The 22,390-nt window shown below is 37.6% G+C and overlaps 1 protein-coding gene across 2 annotated transcripts in view; it reads left to right on the forward strand.

The window, feature by feature from the left end:
- ADK (adenosine kinase) overlaps positions 1 to 22,390 on the forward strand; it is a 266,323-nt gene that overhangs the window by 208,913 nt on the left and 35,020 nt on the right. For both annotated transcript variants that reach the window (XM_063163823.1, XM_063163825.1), the window contains exons 8-9: positions 10,963 to 10,998; positions 17,105 to 17,219. In XM_063163823.1, the coding sequence (XP_063019893.1) occupies positions 10,963 to 10,998; positions 17,105 to 17,219 (151 nt within the window). The remainder of the gene's footprint in view (positions 1 to 10,962; positions 10,999 to 17,104; positions 17,220 to 22,390) is intronic.

A 22,390-nucleotide genomic window follows, 5' to 3' on the forward strand; every position in this document is an offset into this window, starting at 1 on the left:
GAAATAACTTCTGTTATATTTAAACACAAATGTAATGCTAGAGGCAGAGGAAAAAATAGATTATTTATACTTTGAAACACTCAGAGGTGTGAGAAATCTGCAGTGAAGGGCTTGAGCAAGTACATAGCTAAAAATAACCTGTCCAAAACTGAATTACTACTACTATTACAATGACTACTAATTTCAGCTTCAGAATAATTTGTAGTCTTCTACTTGTCATATATAAAATAAGAAAGGTATCAGGTGCAATTGCAGGTTCATTTGCTTACATCTACTAAGCATATAGAACTGGTTAACAAATATATAAATGTATGCTCAAATTTAATGTCAATCTGTTATCTCAGTAATTAAAGAATAATTGGGAGACAAATCCGAAAATAAATGTAGTGTGTTGAAGTAATAGAATTAGAGGTGAAATGGTTGCTGTTCTGAAATGTAGCTGAGGCATAAAAAAAATTTTCCTTGAGTCTGGAAGTATGTGGAGAATGCACATATGGTGGAATCAGAAATGGTAATTTTTTTGTATCATTCTGTACCAAGTTTATAAAACTTTATTGATTGAAAACTATTATAGATTTTTATGATCCTTTAGAACATACAGTTGGTGCTACTAGAATGGTGTCCTTGATTAGCAGAGATTTAGAGAACTGTTCTTGTAAAAATAGCACAGTTGAAACTCAGAATTTTCTTTTATTCAGATGTTGACCAAATCTTTCATTTCTCTGTGTGGACTGAGTCCAAATTTTGTTTTTCAGCTTGGCTTTAAAAGTTGTCTATGTGAGTTTAGGAACATAGCAAATTGTACAACAACTTCAGTCAGTATGCTGAAAGAAAAATGTATTTATAATTTAAAATTTTATAACTAGTGAATATATCAAATGATATCTTGAAGGGGGAACAGATAATAAGTCATTGCAACTATATTAACAAGGTAAAATAACTTCATAGTAACAAAAATATATATCAGTACTATTTAATATGAATGGTGCTATAGCCAATGTATCTCAAATCATAGCTGTAGGTCTTCATAACCTTCCAGTGCTCAGAAAAGGTGAGGGTGCCAATAAATTGTTATATTTTCCTGGATGGGATTCCATTGCAGACACCTTGTTTTTCCCTAGCTGGAGGTCTAGTGAATATAATTGCTTATGAAAACCACTAATTTAACAAGGAAGGGCTTGGAAAATGAGTGCATGTGGAAAACTGAAACATAGGAAGTTTTAGATAGGGAGATCACATTTGTTTTGTCATGATCTATATATGCATTTGTAAAAGTCATGTAAGTGTATGTATATGTTTGTGTGTACGTAAAGTTGGTTTAACAGGGAAGGCAAATACCCAGCAGGCAAAACCACTGTGAGTTCAGCATATCAATATTACTGCTGCATACCTAGTGCATCTTGGGGCAAATGGTCACACTGAAACAAAGGGATCTGCATACAGTTATCCATGGAGTAATGCATTGCTAAACTATGCACTTTTGACAAGTAAGTTGTTTTCATAATGATGTTGTTATGTATTAGGTGAAAGATTACTGATTTCAGTGCAGGAATATAATTTTCCATAATTACAATATCTGTTTTTTTCCTATAGGAATTAATGCATACTTATACACCATTTTATTATTTTATTATTTTTACCTCTTGCTTTTTGTCATTTTCTTTGTTTTCCTTTTTTTAAGCGTGGTGTCTTAAAAGTAAAGTGGAATGATCAGTATTTTTGTAGTTTCATTTGTCATAGGAATTCTGAACCCTGCTTCGTCAAGAAAAATCACAGTATAATGTCAAATATCAAAGACCTTGACAGAGAGAAGAAAAGGCCTGATGGGAATCTCATGAAGTTCAGCAAATGGAAATGGAAAGTCCTCTTACCTAGGGAGCAATGTTAGTCCCAGGACAGGCTGGGAACCACTTGGGTACAAAGCAGCTTTGCAGAAGAGGACCTCAGAATACTGGAGTGGTGCCACCAAAGGGCCACAAAGATGGGTGAGGATTGGAGCATCTGTTGTATGAGGAGGGGAGAGTGAGGGCCTGAAGAAGAGGAGGTCAGGGAGATGTTAGCAAGGCACACTAACAAGAGGCAGTAAATAAAAGGGAGGCAGACTCTTTACAGCAGTGAGAGAGGGCACAACAAGGGACAACAGGCACCCATTCAGCTGCTTTTCAGCTGCTGGAGATTTCATTTAAGCATAAGAAAAAAGCTCTGCTGTGATGGTGGTCGAGTGTTGAAACAGATTTTCCAGAAAGGCTGCAGAGACTCCATCCTTGGAAATATTCAAAACTGGGGGGTCCTGGGCAGCCTGCTTTAGCTGACCCTGCTTGAGGAGTGGGGTTGGACTCTGGAGATGATGTGCAGAGGCCCCTCCCAAACTCAGCCACTGCATGTCTTTTTAATACCATTTTAAAATATTTTGGAATCATATTCCTTTAATTTCATTATTTGATTATTCTTTTGATCTCTGATCTGTTCGAGCCTGTCTCAAGTTCAGAATGGCTTCTAATAGAAAAATAAACTTTACCAAACTCCCTCATCCATAAATACTTAATGGTCAAAAGCAGTTAAATTCTAACTTCTATGGATTTTTTAAAAATTGATCCAAGAAATTAGCAACTTGTCCAAAATGATAAATAGTGCCTTAGTCACATCTGGAATTAGAACTTGTGTTCTTCACTCAGGACCACAGTGATCTAACTGTGGTCAGATTGAAATGTTGTTTTTCTGTGCAATGGCCATGTTCTGAGAAAGCACTGCTGGTACAGACTGAGAACTAGGTTTTTCCTTCCATAAAGTAGCTACGGTTAGCTAAAACTGAAAATTTCAGAAAACAAAATTCATCTTGAGTATTCATATCTTGAATACAGATAAATGCATCATTGAATTTGCATTAAACAGCACGAGAAACTCCAGTAAGAATCCTAAAGTCACCTGGGTTTGAAATTCATTGAAAGGGTAAAATATGTGATTTGAAGATCAATTTAAAAGATTTGGTATTGCTGAAGATTGCAGTGAGCAACTTTATTTTTTTGCCAGAGTTAACCAGCAAAGCAGGCCCAGCGCATGAAGAGTGTGACACAATTGCTTTTTACAGAGTTCCCAATGCCACAGCCTCAGTTATAATTCTAAATGGCTGTGCATGACATCACACTAAACAAAGTATATAAAACAACTCAATTTCACTGCTAAAAATACATTAACCTTTTACCAGGACTAGAGAGAATCCTGCTAGACACTTTTAGCAGAGTGTCTGATTATTCTCTTCATCTGAAATTGCTAGATGAGAATGTCTAGTCTGATTTCAGGCTAGTTTAAGTGGTTACAATCACAGAAGGGCTCATTGAAAATGATGCAAGCTTTTATTTCTGTTTGTCACCCTCCAGCCAGAAAGGTAGCCCTGGGAGCATTCAATGAGCAGTGTTAAAGACTTCAAAAGACCCCACACATGTTCTATTTTTATGTACAAATAGAACTCTTATCTTCTAGCTATTAATATTTTTGTTTTCATTTTTATTATGTTCTCCTGATGTAATGATATTTAAGGAAGGGGTGTCTTTTTTCCTTCTTTCTCACTTCTGATGATGATGCATTTATTTTTCAGGTAGAAACAGACATTTGTATAGAGAAATGATGTAAACAAGTATTGTTCACTAATTTGATGCTTGTAATGTGTGAGGAGAGAGACACATACAGAGTCATAAGAAGTTCAGATCTTTAGGTAAGGATGTGAGATAGAGATGTAATAGCACTTTATCCATCATAAAATTTCAAAATGGCTCAGAGGCACGTCCCTGCTGCAGCCGTTGCAGACCCTGTAATGGCATTAAGCTCTGACTCAGGGTGATTCTTTCCACAGAGGATTCTGGCAGGAACTATAGTTCTGGTAGTAACCTGAATAGGAGGATAAATAGCTTGAATATTAATGAATTGTACGTGATACAAACACTCCAGGGTGAGCCCAAGCAGGACAGGAAATATGTTTCTTTCTCAATTCTTTTCACACTAGGCTTTTTCAGACAAAAACCTCTGGTATTGTGCCAGAACCCCCTCTGAACACTACAACTTTAACCCCATATGGTATTTATACTTATTCTGATTATTCACTCGAACTGATTCTTATTATTTTATATTTTCAGCTGCTGGGTGAAGGCAGTGTACATATGTTTGCCAGTGTCTTTAGTATTTCTGGAGCAAGCTGAAATATTTTTTTAGGATATGATATGAATTCTCACTATCTATCCTTCATGGAAAAAAAATAAAGTTGGGGTTTAGTACTGCTCATATGTAAAAGAAAGTGGGGTAAAAAAACCCTCAGTGTTCCTTTGTGATAATCTGCCCATCCAATTGATGCCAGCTGTGTTTTTTCCAGTAATATCTAGGGAGGGGTGGATATTTGCTGGTTCTCAGTGTTGATTCTCAAGCTGTGCGCGGGGTCTGTCCGTTCTCTGAGCACTTTCACTGACCTTCTCTGAAACATGAACAGATTTACACTACTGACTGAATCAGGGATTAGGCCTCTGTGTTGTCAAACAAAAATAATACTGAAGCATTACATCCGTGTAGCACATCCCCACGTGTATCACAAACTTTCCCAGCTGTGGCAGAATTTCACCAGGTGTTTCAGAAAATATCCTGTGTGGTTCTTTTGTCTTTCGTTCTCAAACTCTTATTATTGACCCATATTAAAGCAGCTATCTCCGAGGAAAAGGAAAAAAGAAAAAGCATGAAATTACATTTACCTTTGAGCCCTTAATGCCTTTATAAGTGGCCATTTTTTAATAAAGGCATATGAGCTTGTATTGCCTTTACACAATGAAATGTATTAATAGTTGACCTTAAATGTCTGTCTAAATCCAACTACAATGACATAACAGGCTGGATAGGACTATCTACAGTGTTTGGAGTAACCACTGATAGCTCTTTAGCACTGATTGAGGATGAACACATGAATCTTACCACTAACTACAATAAATGTACTGTTGGCACTAAAGGTTAGTGATCCAGCTGGAACTGTGTCCTGTAGACTTTTCATCCATTCATTTTAAGTAGCAGAATAATAGCAGCCGCTTGTTGAAATCATGTTTTCAACTGATCAGCAGTCTTTAGTGGAATCCACCTCTAATTCCTTGGGGAGGTCATGATTATCATTACCACAGCTTTGACATCACCCCTATTTGCATCGCAGGAAAGTACTTGTAGTTCTTGTGTGCTGTTAATTCACCATGTTAAGAACTGTGGATTTGCTGTGATTGTTCTTCTCTGTGTATATATATGAATCTATTACTTTCCTAGAATTGGGACAGGGAATAAAATCAGATTTACCTTAGTCTGGCTCTGTGAACCATATACAGGAAAAAGTGGTATAAAGACAGGTCATAGTGCTGCATGTTCATGGGCTGCATTAAATAAATACCTGATAATTTGATAGAACACCCCACCAACTCTGCTGTGAAGTTTGTGAATGTATTTATGACATCTTTGTTATAATTCAAAGGCAGCAATTGAAAATCCATTGTCCTCTCTGTGCTTCAAGTCCCATTTCCAGGGTCATATTTAGTATAAACTGGTCTGGAGCTGGAAGAGTAGAAAACATGGCATGGCACAGATAACAAGGTCTCTTTCTTAAAAACTGGTTGATCTCCTGCACTGTGACAATTGTTTTAGGAAGGAAATACCAAAAGAAGGGCACATGTTAATTCATTCTTCATTACTTATCTTCCAAGAAAATAAGAAGGGAGATTTTAACAAAAGAGAGCATCATTTTTTTGGTTTATACTCAGATTTACGGGGCACAACAGATGCCACTGAAATCAGAGATTCTCAGTACCTATGATGTATATAAAAAAAGGTATAGCTCTAAAAACACAGAATTGTATAAGAAACCTCTTTGTTAGGGAATGGGGGAAATGGTAGAAGGGATAGACAGATAGAAGGACAGATGTGCCTACTTAAGGGAAGGTAAACTACAAGTATTAGTAATTACATTGCAATAAAGACTCGTGTCTATAGTGCAGAGAGACAAATAATACATGTTTGTTTGTTTGTTTTGGTTGGTTTTGGTTTTTTGTTTTACAAGTCTGCTGTCCTTTAGAAAATCTTGTATAAAAATGTCTGTTTCAGAAATAATGAGTTCAGCATCTACATCTAAGAAAGGAGATTATCAATCTAAGCCAATCTTGATCATTTAAGTCAGTCTTCTACAGAATGAAGTTGTGGATATCAGTGGGCATCATTTCTCCAGAAATCTTCCCTGTATCTTCATTTGTTTATTTCAAGTGCCACACATTGCTTTTAGATAGCAGGGTTTTAATGTTAGAGTTGTGAAAGTAACTTTGTTGCCACAAACAGTACAATGTGTAGGAAATCCAGAGAGGATACAAAGAACACAACTTTACACCAGAATTGGAGATGAACTCAGGAGCGGAATGAATGGTATTGAATGATTATACTGAAAAAAAGGGAATTACCTGAGTGAGAAAATCATAGCATTCAGTATGTTCAAGGAAACAATGTAAATAGAAGAAAACTAATAATCCATACTTCTGAAATGTAAAAAAGGAAGAAAATGTTTACGAGTAATTTTTAAAATATTTTAGTCCTCTAGAAAGGTTTATAAGGTAGAGTGTTGGAAGTGCTATTCAAATTACAATCAAACATGGTTGTTACCCATAGGAATTGTCCCATCAAACACAGACACAAAGTATATGGTCCTCATGGTCATTTATTATTTCTCATAGAGTGAGTTTGCTTTTTTATTTCTTTTTGTTGTCATGCACTCTGCTCTGCTCTGGGCTGCAGGGAGCTTCCTCTGCAGTTCCACACGCTCTGTGTGAGTGCAGGCTTGAGGCTGCATTGATTCACGGGCTGGGCTGAGCCCTCTGCGTCACAGACTGGCTGTGCACAGAAAAGAGGATGATATTCCTGGAAATGTCAATAGGGTACATTTTGGGCAAGTCAGGAAGTTCACAGTTAATGAAGTAGGAACTCCCTCAAAACCTGTCAGTAATCTCCCAATTAAAAACAGTAAATCCGGGGGGTAGTACTGTAATATGTGAGTTGAGGTTATTCTGTGAGATGTTTTCCCTACCAAGAAGGATGGCAGGGGAGGGATTATCTTCAGCATCCCCTGCATTTGCTGTTTTGTGCAATTATGGGAAATGCATTCAGTGTGCAAGGGTATCATTGCTGTCCTGCTGTTTTATCATTTCTTTATGAGATAATGTTGATTTCGGCAATGAAATGCAAATTTAGTTTTCAGTGCTCCTTTTTTTTCCATACAAAGGTTAAAATGCATATTGTACATAATAATGTTGCTGGTGTTTTTGAAACAGCCTTTGTCAGCTAATTTTGGCAATACGTGGTTTCAAATGCTGTTCAGTGCAATTGTGTGAGTTTTATGTTGGCCTACATAAATTAATTTTAACCCACTATGCATATTGTTACCATTTTGGCTGTAATTTGATCAAGTAATCATCAAACTTTGGTACCAACAAAAAAAAATTTGGATGTGTCAAGAATATTCAATATATGGTGAGCCTTCTGTGTCTCATGGCAAACTGAACATGCAATTATTGAAGTTGAGCCATGTTAACTCTATAATCATAAAAGTATTCTAACACAGGGGGCTAGCATAGGATTATATGTTACTCCTAGGATTGCAGAGGCTGATGGATTCTGTGTTTGGAGGGTATGTTTCTGTTTACTTATAAACAAATAGTTTGTACTGGCTGTGATAAAAGGGCTCAGGATTTTAACAAGTCCTGTTAAAATTAGCCTGTGTGTAGATTGTAAACAGTTCCTTTTACTGAGTGCTGGGGCTCAGACAGCAATAAAATACATGCAAGAATGGAAACAGTTTTCAGCTGGGACTCCGACAGCAGTAAAATACATGCAAGAATGGAAATAGTTTTCAGCTAGCAAGCAAATTCTAACATAACAGCAAGGCCAGCACTAACGGAAGTTGTCTTTTTTATTGTTATCTCCCTAATTAATCTCGCTTTCCTGTGTAAACTGCTCACTATTGTGTAAAGAGAGGGTGTGTGTTAACTTTGGTGACATTGTGTTACTCCCATTAAGTGGCATTGCACACAGGTTTCGTCAGCTTGAGTGTACTTAGGATTTTTTTTTCCCCCCAAACAGCATGAGCCAAATGACATTTCACAACTAAAAGCAAATCTCATTTCTACTTTAGATGGTGCAACAATAAATTTGCTGTCACAGTTAGTAAAAAGGCTATATAGAAAAAGGAGTGAGAATTCTTAATATATTTAGTATGAAACAGTGATAAGGTGGGGAGAGGGTTTTATCAAATGTTCTGTAGGCAGTAACAGAAACAGCTCTGAAAATGCTGAGTTGGAATAATGAATGAATAATGTGTAAAGTTTATCAAAACTGAAAGAAGTCCTGATGTGAAATGAAGCCTCCTAAGAAAATTCTGTTCTGTCGCTGTTTTGCTCTGCTGTTGTCGCATGTCACGCATGAATGAAAATGCTGCATTCTCTGGGGAGCGGTAAAGCTTCTGTGTGGGTTGTTTATTTCCTTAATCCCTCCTTCTTCGTGATTTTCAGTGTCAGATATAAAATGGAAAGCCTGTAAATATAGTGATTATCATACTGATTATCACCTGCACCAGGGAACGCCCCGGCTGGCCGCTGTAACCCAAGCAGTCTCCACATGTTACATCCACTTAGACTTTAACCTGACTACTTTATTAGAGACGTGAAGCTCAGTATGAGGTGCCCTAGGGCTGCACAGATGGGTTCTGCTTGTTTCCTGTTCTCACTGTTATTGTGAATAGATACTAAAAGGTTCTCGTCGCTTTTATCTGGTTAATTTACTTTGAACTGTCCCTGGCAATCAGAGCCTGCCTCACATTTCTCAGCGTTTCACAAGCACTAAACTCTACAGTCCAAATGTGTGTTTTGAGCTTCATTATTTATTTTATTTTTTTTTTACTGGAAAGGCCTTAATTCTTAACGAGATCTTGTTCTGAGAAAGGCTGGTTTGTAGGGGACTGTAGGCACAATCTTTATTGAAATAAGCTGCTCAGGAGTCATTCTGAGGTTCAGTTGATAGGAGAGAAGAAAATTAAGATTGCTATTGTTCTTTGGCATGCTCAGGCACTCTTAGATTAGAGGTCAACTGCAGGAAAATCTCTGATTTTATGCTGGCTGCCATTATTCATGTAGCTGGGCAGCAGACCAGGCTAAAAGATGACGCTCTTGCAGGAGAATCTGAAGATGAGATACTTTTTAACAAATGTGCAATCATTTATCCTTTCTTGTGGAAGGGCCAGGTCTTCCAAAACACATGTGCTATGCATGGGTACAGAAAATTAAGATGAATTCTCTCAAAGTCTCCCACACAAGAAAGCACCACTTCACTGAAACAGTTTTTATTTCATGTACCGGTGTCCAATTTCCTGGCCAGACAATAGTTTAACACAGATGTTAATGTCCTGCTGTATTGGGATTTTAAAGCAATCCCTTAGGACAGATCAGTGTAACTTCCGATTTCAATTGCATGACCAAAAACCTGAGGTTAAAGAAATTATTTGGGTGGAAGACATAATTTTTAGTCAATTTTCTTATTCTCTTCCCCTTATCGCTCCCTTATTTCTCCTATTTTATTTTTTCTTCTGTGTCACAGTCCCATTTGAGGCTTTCTTGATTGTGTTGCAGTTCATTGTAAGTGCATCACTATGGAGTGGAAGCTTGCAAGGCTCCTTTTTTCATATGAGCATAGGCTTTGTTAATCACATGCTGGTTTAGGAAAACACTGCATGATATCTTTGAACCCTACACTCCTTCTTGACAGCCAGGCTAGCAAATGTCATTGACTGTGTGATGTACAAGAAGGGATTCAATTGTAAGTAAATTGTCAAAGTGGCTAACCTTGCCCGCACCCAATTGTCAGGACCATGATTCAGTTTTTCTGTCAACATCAGCTAAGGGTAACCCGGTCAGCCTTATGTTTCTGCAGTGAAGCAGCCTGAGGAGTTGTGCTTTTCAGCTTATCACATTTTATTAACCTCAACTTACTGTTGTTATAATCAATTGTACCCACTTCAAATTCTTCTATTGCCCCCAAATTGACAGATCATGTAGGTCCACAACTGTGTTTTCTGAAGCACTAAAACCTCTTGTAGGCACACTGGATTGGTCTGGTACAGTATCCATTTCTGTTTACTTAGATCAACTCACCATTTTGGCTCTAGATTATCCCTCTGTTAATATTACTTGGCCAAGATAATCTGGAAGAATGCAAGTTAAAACATAAATACTTCAAGGGTATTCTGCAGTATTTCCAATGTTAAGATAGAAAGTGAGTAAGGGGAAAACATTGCTATTGTCTTCCATTCCCTTGCTTTTATTTCAAAACAGATTTTTAGTTGCACCTATTAATATAAATAAGACATGGGCACATACTGATACCATGATGTTTCCTCTGTTCTTTCAGGAAAAGAACATAGTTAAATTGCTTAAAGCAGTGATTAAGACATCAGAATATTTTTAAATGCTCATCTGATTCTACCACAAGGGTTTGAACACATTTAGTGATCCTGATTTTTTAATGCACTGTAGATGACAAATGATTTTTTTTAATGGCTTGATAACATGTATCCTATGAAGTGTCATTCATAAATGGAGATAGTACAATTTCAATTAAAAATATATGTGAGGGATTTTTCCTAGTTCAAGTCCTATCTGCAGAAGTAACTTTCCTTACTTGGAAAAAATCATATTGTACCTTCTTTATTTGAACTTGTGAAATGTGTTGACATTGTACTGTTGTCGGGCTTGAGGGAAGAGGGAGAAGCTTTTGGTGCGGCTATCAGAATTGCACAACTGTATATGGCTATATTGAGATAATCGTGTAAAAGGAAAACTGGCTGAATGAGTTTCAAAATGTGTTATTTCTTCATTATCTAGCACTTTATAATTAACTGTTCTTTTTTTATTATTTCAGGAAGCTGCCACTTTTGCTAGAGAGCAAGGCTTTGAGGTGAGTTAACCCACAATTGCACACTAAACAGATCCTAAAGGTTTTTTTCTTGCTGATAATGAAGTTCTTTTGGACAATGATTGATGTGCTATTATACTCTCCAAGCCTCGCAGCGGTTGCCATGGAAACTTGGCAGTCGTCATGGTTTCTTTGTTCTGCCAGCTCAGTGTTATGACGCACTCTGCTAGGTCTGCACCCAACATCGCCTACAGATGTTATTTATTGAATTTTGAAAAGCCTCTTGGGAAGCCGAGAGGTTGGGCACGGTTTCAAGCTGCCTCTGCAGATATGGGACCTGTCAGTTTGTTCAGTTAAAAAGCTACCTCATTAGCTGCATTACACTCCAGAAGGATTCACTGCTAAAGCAGTGGTGAAGCAACACTAAATAGTGAAATATAACACCGCTTAAATAACTTAAACCCTGCCATATGCGGATTATCATTATGCAAATGAATTTTAGAAAGGTTGTATATAAAATTGTTAGGTACTGATTAATGTAAACTGTGCTTTTTACAAACAGCTGCTTTTTAGAAAAGGTAGTGTGGAAATTGTTTCAAAACATATTTGAGTCGGTGTTTTCCATCTGAGCTCTAAAAATGTCTGGTCCTCTACTTTCTTGAAGTAAATACTGTTGATTTTACAGTGATTTTCAGAGCTTTTGATTTCATCTTCTCAAGATATTTATTTGACTACTACCTCCCATTGGCTACATTCAGGTATCTTAATCTGGAGAACCATCAGCTATTGGTCGCTAACCAATTGAAACAGGCAGTTTTTAAATACTGTAATTAATGTGACAAGGCTTGTGCTAATTTTGCAGATAGTAAGTGATCTTACTGAAATCTAAATTGCAGAACCGAACACACGTAAATCCTTTTACATGTTGCTTTTTCACTGGAATAAGACCCACCTTAATTGATTTGTTTGCAGTGTAAAAGAATAGAAAGGAGTTTGACTGCTCAACACCCATTTTGCATAAATAATAGAAGCCGCGCAATTCAAACCACATTGCTTCCCGAGTGTGCCATTTCTGGGTGTGATTGGTTGCATGGAAAAAAAGAGGGAAAGACTGACAGCTTTTGTTCTACAATTCAGATTTCTTTAGAACCATACAGCAGCAGGTACATCAATGCCATCACTGTTTTAGCTATTAAAACTGTGGGCTGTCCCATTGCATTTTATGTTTCCCAAATTCATGTGGCTGCTTTGTAGAAATCAAGACTTTTTATTACTGTCAGTTTTCATTTGTATAATCTGTATTGTTAGGCATAAAAATACACTTTGAGTTTATGCTAATGAATGAATTTCACAGATGCCTCCAAAATATGAAGCATAAGATATTATTGGTACCCTCTGGTAGCTAGACAATAAAAAGAAAGGAAGTAGTGTATTAAGTCTACCCATTCTATATTTTTATTGCCCCCTTGAGCTAAAGACTTTGAATGTGCCTGGTTTAAATTCAGCTCTAGTGACAAACTGCTTTTGCTGGTGTCTGCTAACTACCATCATATTAACCTTTCCATTAGTGCATGCTTAGAGATTTTAGCACAGTTCCTCCTGAACATCCTAAATCTGCCACATTTGATTACAGCATATCAGTAAAGTGCACAATGATTATGATCTTATCTCTTATTACTCCCTTGCTTGGCAACAATTCACATGTCAAGTTTGCTGACAGAGATGAGTAAAACTTGATAGTGTCCACAATTTTGTTTTCCTTTTGTGCTGTGGAGACCAAAAGAAAAAAATATCACACTGATAATAAAGCATCTTATGAAAAACTTGAAGAGCTTCAATTAGCCTTACAATTAAAACCAAGAAAAATTCCCAGAAACTCTCAAAACCTTGATTTTTATATTGAGAAGAGAAAACTGGTAAAGCATGGCAAATTAAAGGAAAGGACTTGATTGACCAGGGCAAAAATCAAGAGGAAGTTTTTCATAGAAGTGATTAAAAGTTGCTGGTGGCTGCATTTCAATTGCCACCTGGAAAGACTTTTATTTTTTAATCAGAAATCTTTTAGCATAGAAAATCAGTTGGTGACCAGCTTCTTTTGTTTAGTTATTTGTTTGTTTATGGTTTTTTGTTCTGCCTCACAGTAATTCCAACAATTTTGTATACTGAGTTCATCTTTTACACATGAAATGAGTTCAATGTATCTGAAACAGTTTTTGAAAAAAAGAGAAGTTACAATTAAGAGAACTTCAGCAAAATAGACACCTTTTCTGAAGAAATGAAATCTTGTTATAGGTGAGAGACAACACCTCCATGACACAAATCTGTTTATTTCTTTGTTAGGGAAATTCCAGTCAAAGGAATTTTAATCTTTATGCAGCACCATTCCCACAGTTAGTTTTCCATTGTACTTTGCTGAAACACAAAGTATTTTTATAAAATCAGTCACGATATTTGAAGACCATTATTTCCCTCACTCTATCCCCTGACCAACACTTATCTGTAATAATCAAAAATAGAACATTACTTCTGATGTTGTCTCTTCCTGAACATCACTGTGGGATTGGGGTTTTTTTGTGAATTTCATGTTCTATGTCATTTTTAAACTATATAGAGATATAGATAGTGTATATCTATACAAACTTTATATTTTGGCATTTATATTTTGATGGCATTTCCATTAATTTTCAAATAACAAAGGCTTATGAGGTTTTGCTTTTACAAAAAAGTAACTTCCTGCTCCTTCTACATAGAAGTTAGGAAACCAAAATACTACTTTAAACATAAAGTTTAGGGTTCAGTTCTGTCTGTCCACCCAAGAAGCAAACTGAAAAGAAGGAGACAGTAAATATCTAAGGGGTTAGTAGCAGCTGCCATGCAAAATAACTTTTCTTGTTAGAGGTCTCCTCTAAGTCCATATTCATTGGGGAACCATATTAGAGGGAGTTTTGTTACCCTGGACCAGCTTTAGGTCTTTAAGTTAATGAGGTACACTGCACAAGTGCCCTGTTTTGGAAGGATTTATGTCTGTTTAGGTCAGGGCTATGGCAGTCCCAGCTATTTGGGATCTGCTCAGAGGCAAGACTCAGAAGACAAGGTTTGGTAGTGGTTCTGGCTGGATGCAGTTTGGCACATGCCCATGTCTGATCCTGGACACCTGGCACGCTTCCTTCACCTGCCTCTATCCCACTGACCTGCTGCCATGAGTGCCACTGTGACATTCTTCAGGTGCAGCACCAACAGGCAAATCATGCTTCAGCGAGATTTGTACATCAGCTTTGTTAAATCAGGTTCAAATATGTAACTGGGTATGTGGGAGTATCCTGTGTATTTGGGGAGTGTGTAGAGGCTTTAAGCCACAAACCAGTTTACTCTTATCATTCAGCTATGTCCAGAGGCACAGGATGTGTAAGAAAGACTCAGTAAATGGGCACGTAAAAATCACTGCAAAACAAATATTACACATTTTGGCTATTAATTCTGAACAGAAATCAGAGATGGTAGCATTTGATGATGTTTGCCTTACAACAAACTGAGAGGCATTAGTACCTCTGCAGTCTTCAGCTGTAAATAGTCACATATTGTAAAATGTCACATTTGTACCTTCAAAAAAAACCTGTGCAAAAGTTAAAGCCTCCTCAACACTCACATTGAAGCTCTGTTTTATATTCTCTTCCTTTGAAAAAAATTAGTATGGGAAGTAATTTTAGCGAAAAATGGTCAAGTTACTTTTCACAGAAGACACTAGTCAGCTATTTCCAAAATCTGCAAAATCAGAAGTGTCCAAACCTCTCTGTCTTGAAATTTCTGCTTTTTGAAAAAAGTTACCTTTTTGACCTAAATATTTTCCTTCTCCTCTTACATGCTTATTATATATTAAATTTTTCCTGAAAACATATGTGCTTTTTACTTTTTTTCCCTGTCTACATTATTTCATCCTTACCATCACTCTTCACAATCTCTTTCCTCAGGGACCTCTTTTCTTCATCTAAGTTAATCTTTATTCTTCCTTAGGCTGAAGAAATCATCTCTTGATTATGCCATTTTCTCCTATTATAACTTCATAATCTTCTTTTTAAAATTCATTGTACCCGTAAATACATTGTACAAATATTTTCAAGCACTTTGATTTCTGTGCCTGCTTTACTCCACTGAAAATGTGCCTAATAAAGTCACTAGTAGCCACTTCCTACTTAGCAAAAAATAAACTCCTCTCCCCTGTTTCCTTTGATCTTCGTGATGCTTTGTTGTGTATAAGTTTGTGGATCTCTTAATTCCCAAGGCCTGAAGTAGCTCAGAATTGAGGTTAAACTTCTGTGGCAAGGCTTTGGCAAGCCTGTGTATTACCAGGCTGAGGGCTGCATTCTCCATCCATCCCATATTCAACAGCTTGTGCCACCAGCTGATACCTGCTGTTCATAAACCTCTTAATAAACATTTCAAAACAGAAGAGCAGTAATTTCAATTTTTTTTCTTTGGCATCTTTAAGAGACTCCTTGCCTTCTAAGAATTAGTGGGAAGATGGCCCCTGTTACTGCCCTCAGTTCTTCTCTTCTCTGGTAGCAGGCATTGCCTTCTAAAAGCTTTATTAGCCGTCTGAGCAGGAGGAGGAAGAAATAAAACAAGTGAGAGTATCAAATATGGAAATGAAAAGTAGGAGAGAATTTTAAAAAGAGGAGAAGAGACCAACAAATAAAAGGAAACTATTTTCATGTTTGCCACATGTATATAAATCAATGGGTTCACTGACTACCCAAAGTTAGGGAAGAAACTAGAGGGAGGCTGAAAGTGTTGCAGAAAATGTAGATATTTTCACATTAAGGGGTGCTGGTAAATATATTAACCCAGGCATATTCTCTGTCTGTAATAGTAATCGTGTCAGGTGAGTTTGGAATTATAACAAACAGTACACAAAGCAATGCAGAAAGTATTATTGTGTTTTCATATTATTCAAGGCTAGGCCATTGCTGTATTTCATTACAGTTCCTTGCACAAAGAAGAAACTGGGGGAAAAATACAGCTTTATTTAACACAGATGTTAACAAAGTGGTGCACAGTAAATAGCACAGTGATTAGTTACAGTCATACATACTTCTTTCCTAATGTTATAAAAATAACAGAAAAAACTATATATATATATCAATTATGGCAAGAAATAGGTTACACCAAAGTTAATTTGTAGAACTTACTGACTTGAGTTAGAAATCTGAGAGCAAAAGTTTCCCATATAACATTATAAAAGGGTTTGATGTTGATACAAATAACAGAAATACATATTGCAGATGAGCTTGGAAACCAAGTCAATTAGAAATTGAAACCCTTTTGTTTCGATCATAGGGCAATGGTGAGAATAGAAATTATAATATTCTAGTGACAAGTGGTATTGTTAGAGTTTACTGCATTAATTTAAACATTCCAAACTTGCTGAAGTGTAAGACACTGGATGAATGAGAGCTTTGGTTCAGTCTGCCACGTTCTCTGCTCCTACCTACATGCAGAATGAAGTACAATATCCTTTTAAAGCAAAGATTTCTGAAGCTTTTGCAGGTGAGCCTTCCTGCAGAAAACTGGTTATGTTCTGTGCCCCACTGAAATTCCTTTTGCCCTTTGCTTCCCTGCATCTCAGTTATGCAACCAGCTAGTGGGAGCTGGGCTGCACACCCTCTCAGGGGTACAGTTTGCTTGATGGGATCAGTTATTGTAGGGAAGTTAGAGAAAGTATTTGTAAGTGTGCTGAAGTCAGAGGTGTGGCCATAGTATAAAACCTGGCTAAATTGGGTGAAAAGTTTATCCAAAGTACTCTCTTAACCAATTTTATTTTTAGTTTTATGATAGGTATGGTTAGAATCCAGTCAGCAGCAGAGAAACCCACTAATTTCTCATTAAGAAATGTTCTGTAATTCCTTTGTTAGCTTTGCAGTGTTGCGGTGGTTGGAATAGCTGAACTATCATTATCAAGATTAAAAACAATAGTCTCATAGTACTACATAAGCCCTTAGGAGAATGCCCTCTTTCCTTTTAAAAATCTTCCTCTACTGACAGTAAAGTCTATTTTATACCTTGCTGTAAGAAAATAAATCTTTGATCTGCTAATAAAGTTCCCACCACTCCAGTATGCTGTGACAAGAATTTTCTTTCTCTCTCTTAATAGACTGAAGACATTAAAGAGATAGCCCGGAAGACGCAAGCCCTGCCGAAGGTGAACACTAAAAGGCAGCGAATTGTGGTCTTCACCCAAGGCAAAGATGACACTGTATTGGCTACAGGTATGTTTTCCAAATCTCCATTGTCACCCACAGTAAATATTCCAGCTAATCAATTACAAGTTGAAGTTTTAGAATTTTCAAATGGTAGTCAGACCATTTGCCTTTTGATGTTACTCTGTGTTTCTCATCTTTTATGTTTTTAATTGTTTCAGGAGTCTGAATTTAAGAAGCTATTATTTCACAAGAATGCCTGAGAATTTAGTTCTGAACATTTTTATAACATAGATTTAAAATATTGATGCAGTTGGTTTTACTTAGATTTTTATGACTTGAGATTTTATCTGTGTAGCCATCTTTGCTGCAAACAAGAATACACTGTGCCTGCTGAGAACAGCTGTGCAACAGTGTAGTATATTTAAACATTTGCAAAGAGGAGGAAGTGAAATCCAGTACTAAGTGAATTTCCAGGCTTTTTTTGCTTTGAGCAGAAAGTCTCACTTTAGCTTTTCTCAGCCGTCTGCTCTTCAATTCTCATAAGAGTACGTGGGAAAAAGGTGTTCTAGCAGGATTCAAGCAGTTTCTGCTGCCTGAATTGATGATGTACGACACACAGATTTAAGCATTATAAACATGACTGCCTACCTTTTGACAGTCTCTTTAATTCTGTCCACCTATGCTTCTAGACTAAATAAAGCTATTAAAAACATGTGCTGTGGTGAGCCATTTTAGTGGCTCATTCCTTCACAAGGTGAGTTATTAGGCTGGGCTGAATTCCTCCTTTGGAAATCAAGTGAAGTAGAGGAAGCTTTGCACCTGGGGGACTGGTGCTTACTCATACAATATTTGCCTCAAAATCAGAATTGGCTTCAGACTGTGGCTTCAGGGCTAGGCACTAAGCAGGTATGTCACTGCTATAAAGATCATTCCTAGCAGCAGTTTGAATTATTTCTTCAGCAGTTTGCTCCTTCCCCTATTTTGTTAGCTACAAAGTGTTTTAAAGGGAATAGATAGCAGTCACTGAGAGCTGGGTAGGAGTATTGCACTGATGATGATGGAAGTGTTCCTTCCAGAGAGTTACTGCCTGTTGTGAATGCCCGTGAGGAGGCACTCCACTTGAGTATTGTACACTTGACTGAAAAATAGCAGCATAAAAATGTTTTTATACATGAGCTAGTAATAATGTAGTAAACCTAAATCTTATGTGTAACCCTCCTGTGCTCTTATTTAATTTTCACTGAGTACTTTTTTTATTCTTCAAACTGGAGTTGTTAACAAATCCATTAATCCCTTCTTTGATATTTTTACAACCGGGAGCTTATTTGAGGACTGACACTTGCTAATCTTAGCTGTTTGTTCGCTATGAAATGAACTTAAATTAGAGAAGGCACTTTATATGCATGATAAATGTGAGATGGATAGAGACTGTATGCAATGGTGTCAGCTACAAAAGCAAACATGATAAATGTTAAGGCAGTTTTGAGCCGTGGGATAAGCTATTCAGTGCACAAGCATAGCTGAATCTCTTTGCTATGTTGTTATTCGTGGCAGCCAAATAAATGTCAATAATAAAAGAGAATTAAAGATTTTCATTTCCCAGAGGCAGTCCTCTAATACAGCTTGATCTTTCATTTCATTTGTAATTCGTTCTTGTGTCAGGATGCAATCATTTGCCAGGCTCTGTGTGTCATGTTAAGTCATTTAATAATGATTAAGAACATAAAAATGTTTGGCCTGTGGGGCAATTCTCGAAAGAGATACCAATTTGTTATTGTTTTCCCCCTTTTCCTTTGGTGTGGACCATCTTTTTCCCACCTCCTCACATTAAAATAATAATGGAAGAAGGAAAATGTGTCCCTTAGTTTAGCGTATGATGATGCCATAGAATGGCATAGAGTGCTGCTTACATACTTATTTCAGAGCTAACTAGGTCTACACTTACAACCTGCTGTGGAATGTATAAAAGTTTCTAAATTATTTTTAAAAGAATTACTACATTTAGGAGTTACCAGCATAAAATTATCATCTTTTTTCTAATGCATGGGGGTATGTTTTTTGAAAAAGCAGACTGTGTGTACTTGTTTATCTTGCCTTTCCAAGGGAACAGTAAAGTCTCAAAGAGCTTGTGTCTAGATTAAAATAGTATTTGCAGAGTCAGCTATGGATTTGGGTATGCTTGTTCATACCTTCTGCTGTATATTTTGTCCAGGTTAACAATAATAAGAACAACATGTTTGTTATGTTGAACATGTTTATGCAGAGACCTCGACAGATTGCAGAGAGACCTTGACAAATTAGAGAAATGGGCAATCACCAACTGTATGAAGTTTAACGAGGGCAAGTGCTGGATTCTGCACCCTGCCCACAGGGATGGGGCAGCCCTGGCTGCGTGTACAAACTGGGGAAGGAGAGGCTGGAGAGAAGCACTGTGGAAAGGGACCTGAAGGTCCACCAGTGGCAAGGTGGATCTGAGTCAGCAGTGCCCTGGCAACCAGGAGGGCCAGCCGTGTCTGGCTTGGATCAGGCTGTGCTCTGTGCAGTCACAGCCAGATGCCACCCCCAGCCTCCTTCCCTTCCCCTGCCCCATGCCTGGCAAAATGAGACAGGCAGCCAGAGGCTGTGGGGACATCTGTAACAGAGCTCTGTTTGCTCTGTCAAAGGCCCTGCTAAGGATGTTGCAAGCCAAGGCAACCATGGGGTTGGGTTGTGAGAGGAGGGTGCACCTCTTTGAAGAGTTCTGTGTAGGTCAAATGAGGATAAGGTTATGGAAATTATGAGGGGATGTACTTGGATACAGTTCTGGCTGGAAGGATAGGAAATAAGATGGATAAAAGGGGTTGTTGCAGATTGCTGGGCCATTCGTGAAGGGGCACAGAATGATACATGCTGAAAATTTGACCTGGGCTTTCTAGGGCACAGTAGAGGTTCTTCATTTCTGAGAATGGAAGTATCAACAGGTATTTTAGGAGTGGAGCATAGGGCAGAAAGGCACGGCTTATTGCCAAAAGAAAAGATTGACCAAACAGATTGGAAAATATAGTTCTTGCATGTGAGAGAGGGAGCTTAGACTGAGACAGCTGAAAAACACCTTCCTCCAAAAATCTGGCCTAGCCATACTGCAAAGATTTTGTCATCTTATGAATTGCTGCAATTTATACAACATTGTTTTAATGTCAACTAAAAATACTGGTGGCTTACCTCAAATAGACCACAAGCTGTAGGAAGTCAGGTATGGATTGACAGACAGCTTAGAGGTCCATGCAGCTGGAGCAGATCAATGAAACAGTAAGAATAAAAAACTACATCAGCAGTCTCAATCTAAGCCATTCCCATTTGTCAATCCACTTTCTTTGGCTGTCAGAATTATTTGTGTTTTCAGAGGAAAAATTTCTCTGTCTTTATCCTGGAGTGCATTGGGTCTTTCTGCTGTCTGTTCATATCTGCTCCATCACAGGACTCCAGCCCCAAGGCCCCTTTTCTCTCCCCTTCCTTCCTGTTCTCTGTCATTGCAAGGAAGAGGCAAGCTCAAATTCAATCTGAGTGTGATCAGTATGTTTTAGAGGGAAGGAAAGGAGTGTTTAGGATTGGCATACAGGAGCTGTGACAGATGAAGTGTTGACTTAATTAACTGTCACCTTCTAATAAGACTCCACAGAGCACAAAGAAATTATTGTGGTCTGAGGTTTTCCTCTCCATGTCATAGAATTGTAGAATGGTTTGGGTTGGAAGGAACCTTTAAAGGTCACCTAGTCCTACCCCCCACAATGGGAAAGAACATCTTCAACTGGAACAAGTTGTTCAAAGCCCTGTCCAGCCTGACCTTGAATGCTTCCAGGGCTGGGAATATCTGCAACACCTCTGGGCAGCCAGAGGTGCATTTGTTGGTGATGTTGAATTTTATCTTTTTAACTGAAAAACTTGGAGGGTGCTGGACATTCTCAGTGACTTTAAGAATGAGCACAGACAAAAAGATTGTAATTCTCTCTATCACTGATCCCCAACATGACTGACTTTTGATAAAACTCTTGTGGAAAAGCCAGCCTGTGAGAGACACCTGTGACAAAAGCTTTCAGCACAGAGGATTATACGTAGGGAAAGGAGCAGCATTGGGTTAATTTCTTGTGCAGATGCTCCTCAGCTGTCCTGGGAGTTACTTGGCTGTCAAGACTCTAATCCCACTACCACAGCCTTGTTCCATAATATCCCTCTTAGCAGGCCTGAGATTCCAGATTTGACTGAGTTTTGAGGTTTGACTAAGCCTACAGGATACATTTCAAGACTTTCTTCTATAGCCACAAGAAATATACATAAGCAGGGGAAGTTATTGAACATATGCAGTCTCCTGATTTCAGCAGCTGGAGCTTTTAAGAAATGCACTAAAAATCACAAGCTCTGGTAGGAGCATAGATGTCCTATCTATATGTGTGCTCTAAAGTTTGTCAGAGTTGCTCATAACAGTTTTAAACAAATTGCTTTTAGTCAGATACATTTTGTGACTGGTCTTGGCTCAGAGGGAAATCTTCAGAAAGTTTGAGCAAAATCAGTTCAGCAATGGAAAATGCTTTTATATTGAAATATTTGCATAATTCAAGACCAGCTGAAACTACAAACTTTAAACTTGGCTTGTTTTATAGCTTTAATAGAGGAAAGAAAAACAATCCAAATTTAAAGAAAATCACTTCAGCATTTTTCAAGTTATGAATGATGAAATCTGGCATGTTCAGGGCTGAGCATAGAATTTTCCATTCTTTTTTCCTCCCTGATGTTTGCAGGACCACCTCTATTTAAGGGCATGTTTGTACTAACCTCATTTGCTAGACTATGGCAGTGAAAAATAGGTTTTTCTAAGGATTCAAGCATTAAAGCCAGGTTGGGCTTACTAGCCACTTAAATCTTCATTTTTTGGGACATATTACTTGAGATATTTCAGGAAATCTATTAGCAGTCTGGGCAAATGTGGTAAAAAGAGAGAAATTCATCTTAAAACTTCATTAGTGCACCTACCACATAGTGCATGCAGAAACAGTTCTGTAGATTTTTGTATTATCATTGTTGTTTGATCTAGTCCATAAATTAAAGTCAGTGCAGTGTAGCCAAGTTAATATGTCACAATAAAGTTGCAATTTTACCAAATTTTGGAGCCTGCCTACCAAGCCCTTGCTGTTGAAGAAATAGTAGGCATTTGCCTCTATGTGATATCTGAAACAGAAAACTGAGAAAACTGAGCTGAATGG

This window comes from Melospiza melodia, chromosome 9 (genome assembly GCF_035770615.1).
Source record: "Melospiza melodia melodia isolate bMelMel2 chromosome 9, bMelMel2.pri, whole genome shotgun sequence".
Taxonomy (NCBI): domain Eukaryota; kingdom Metazoa; phylum Chordata; class Aves; order Passeriformes; family Passerellidae; genus Melospiza; species Melospiza melodia.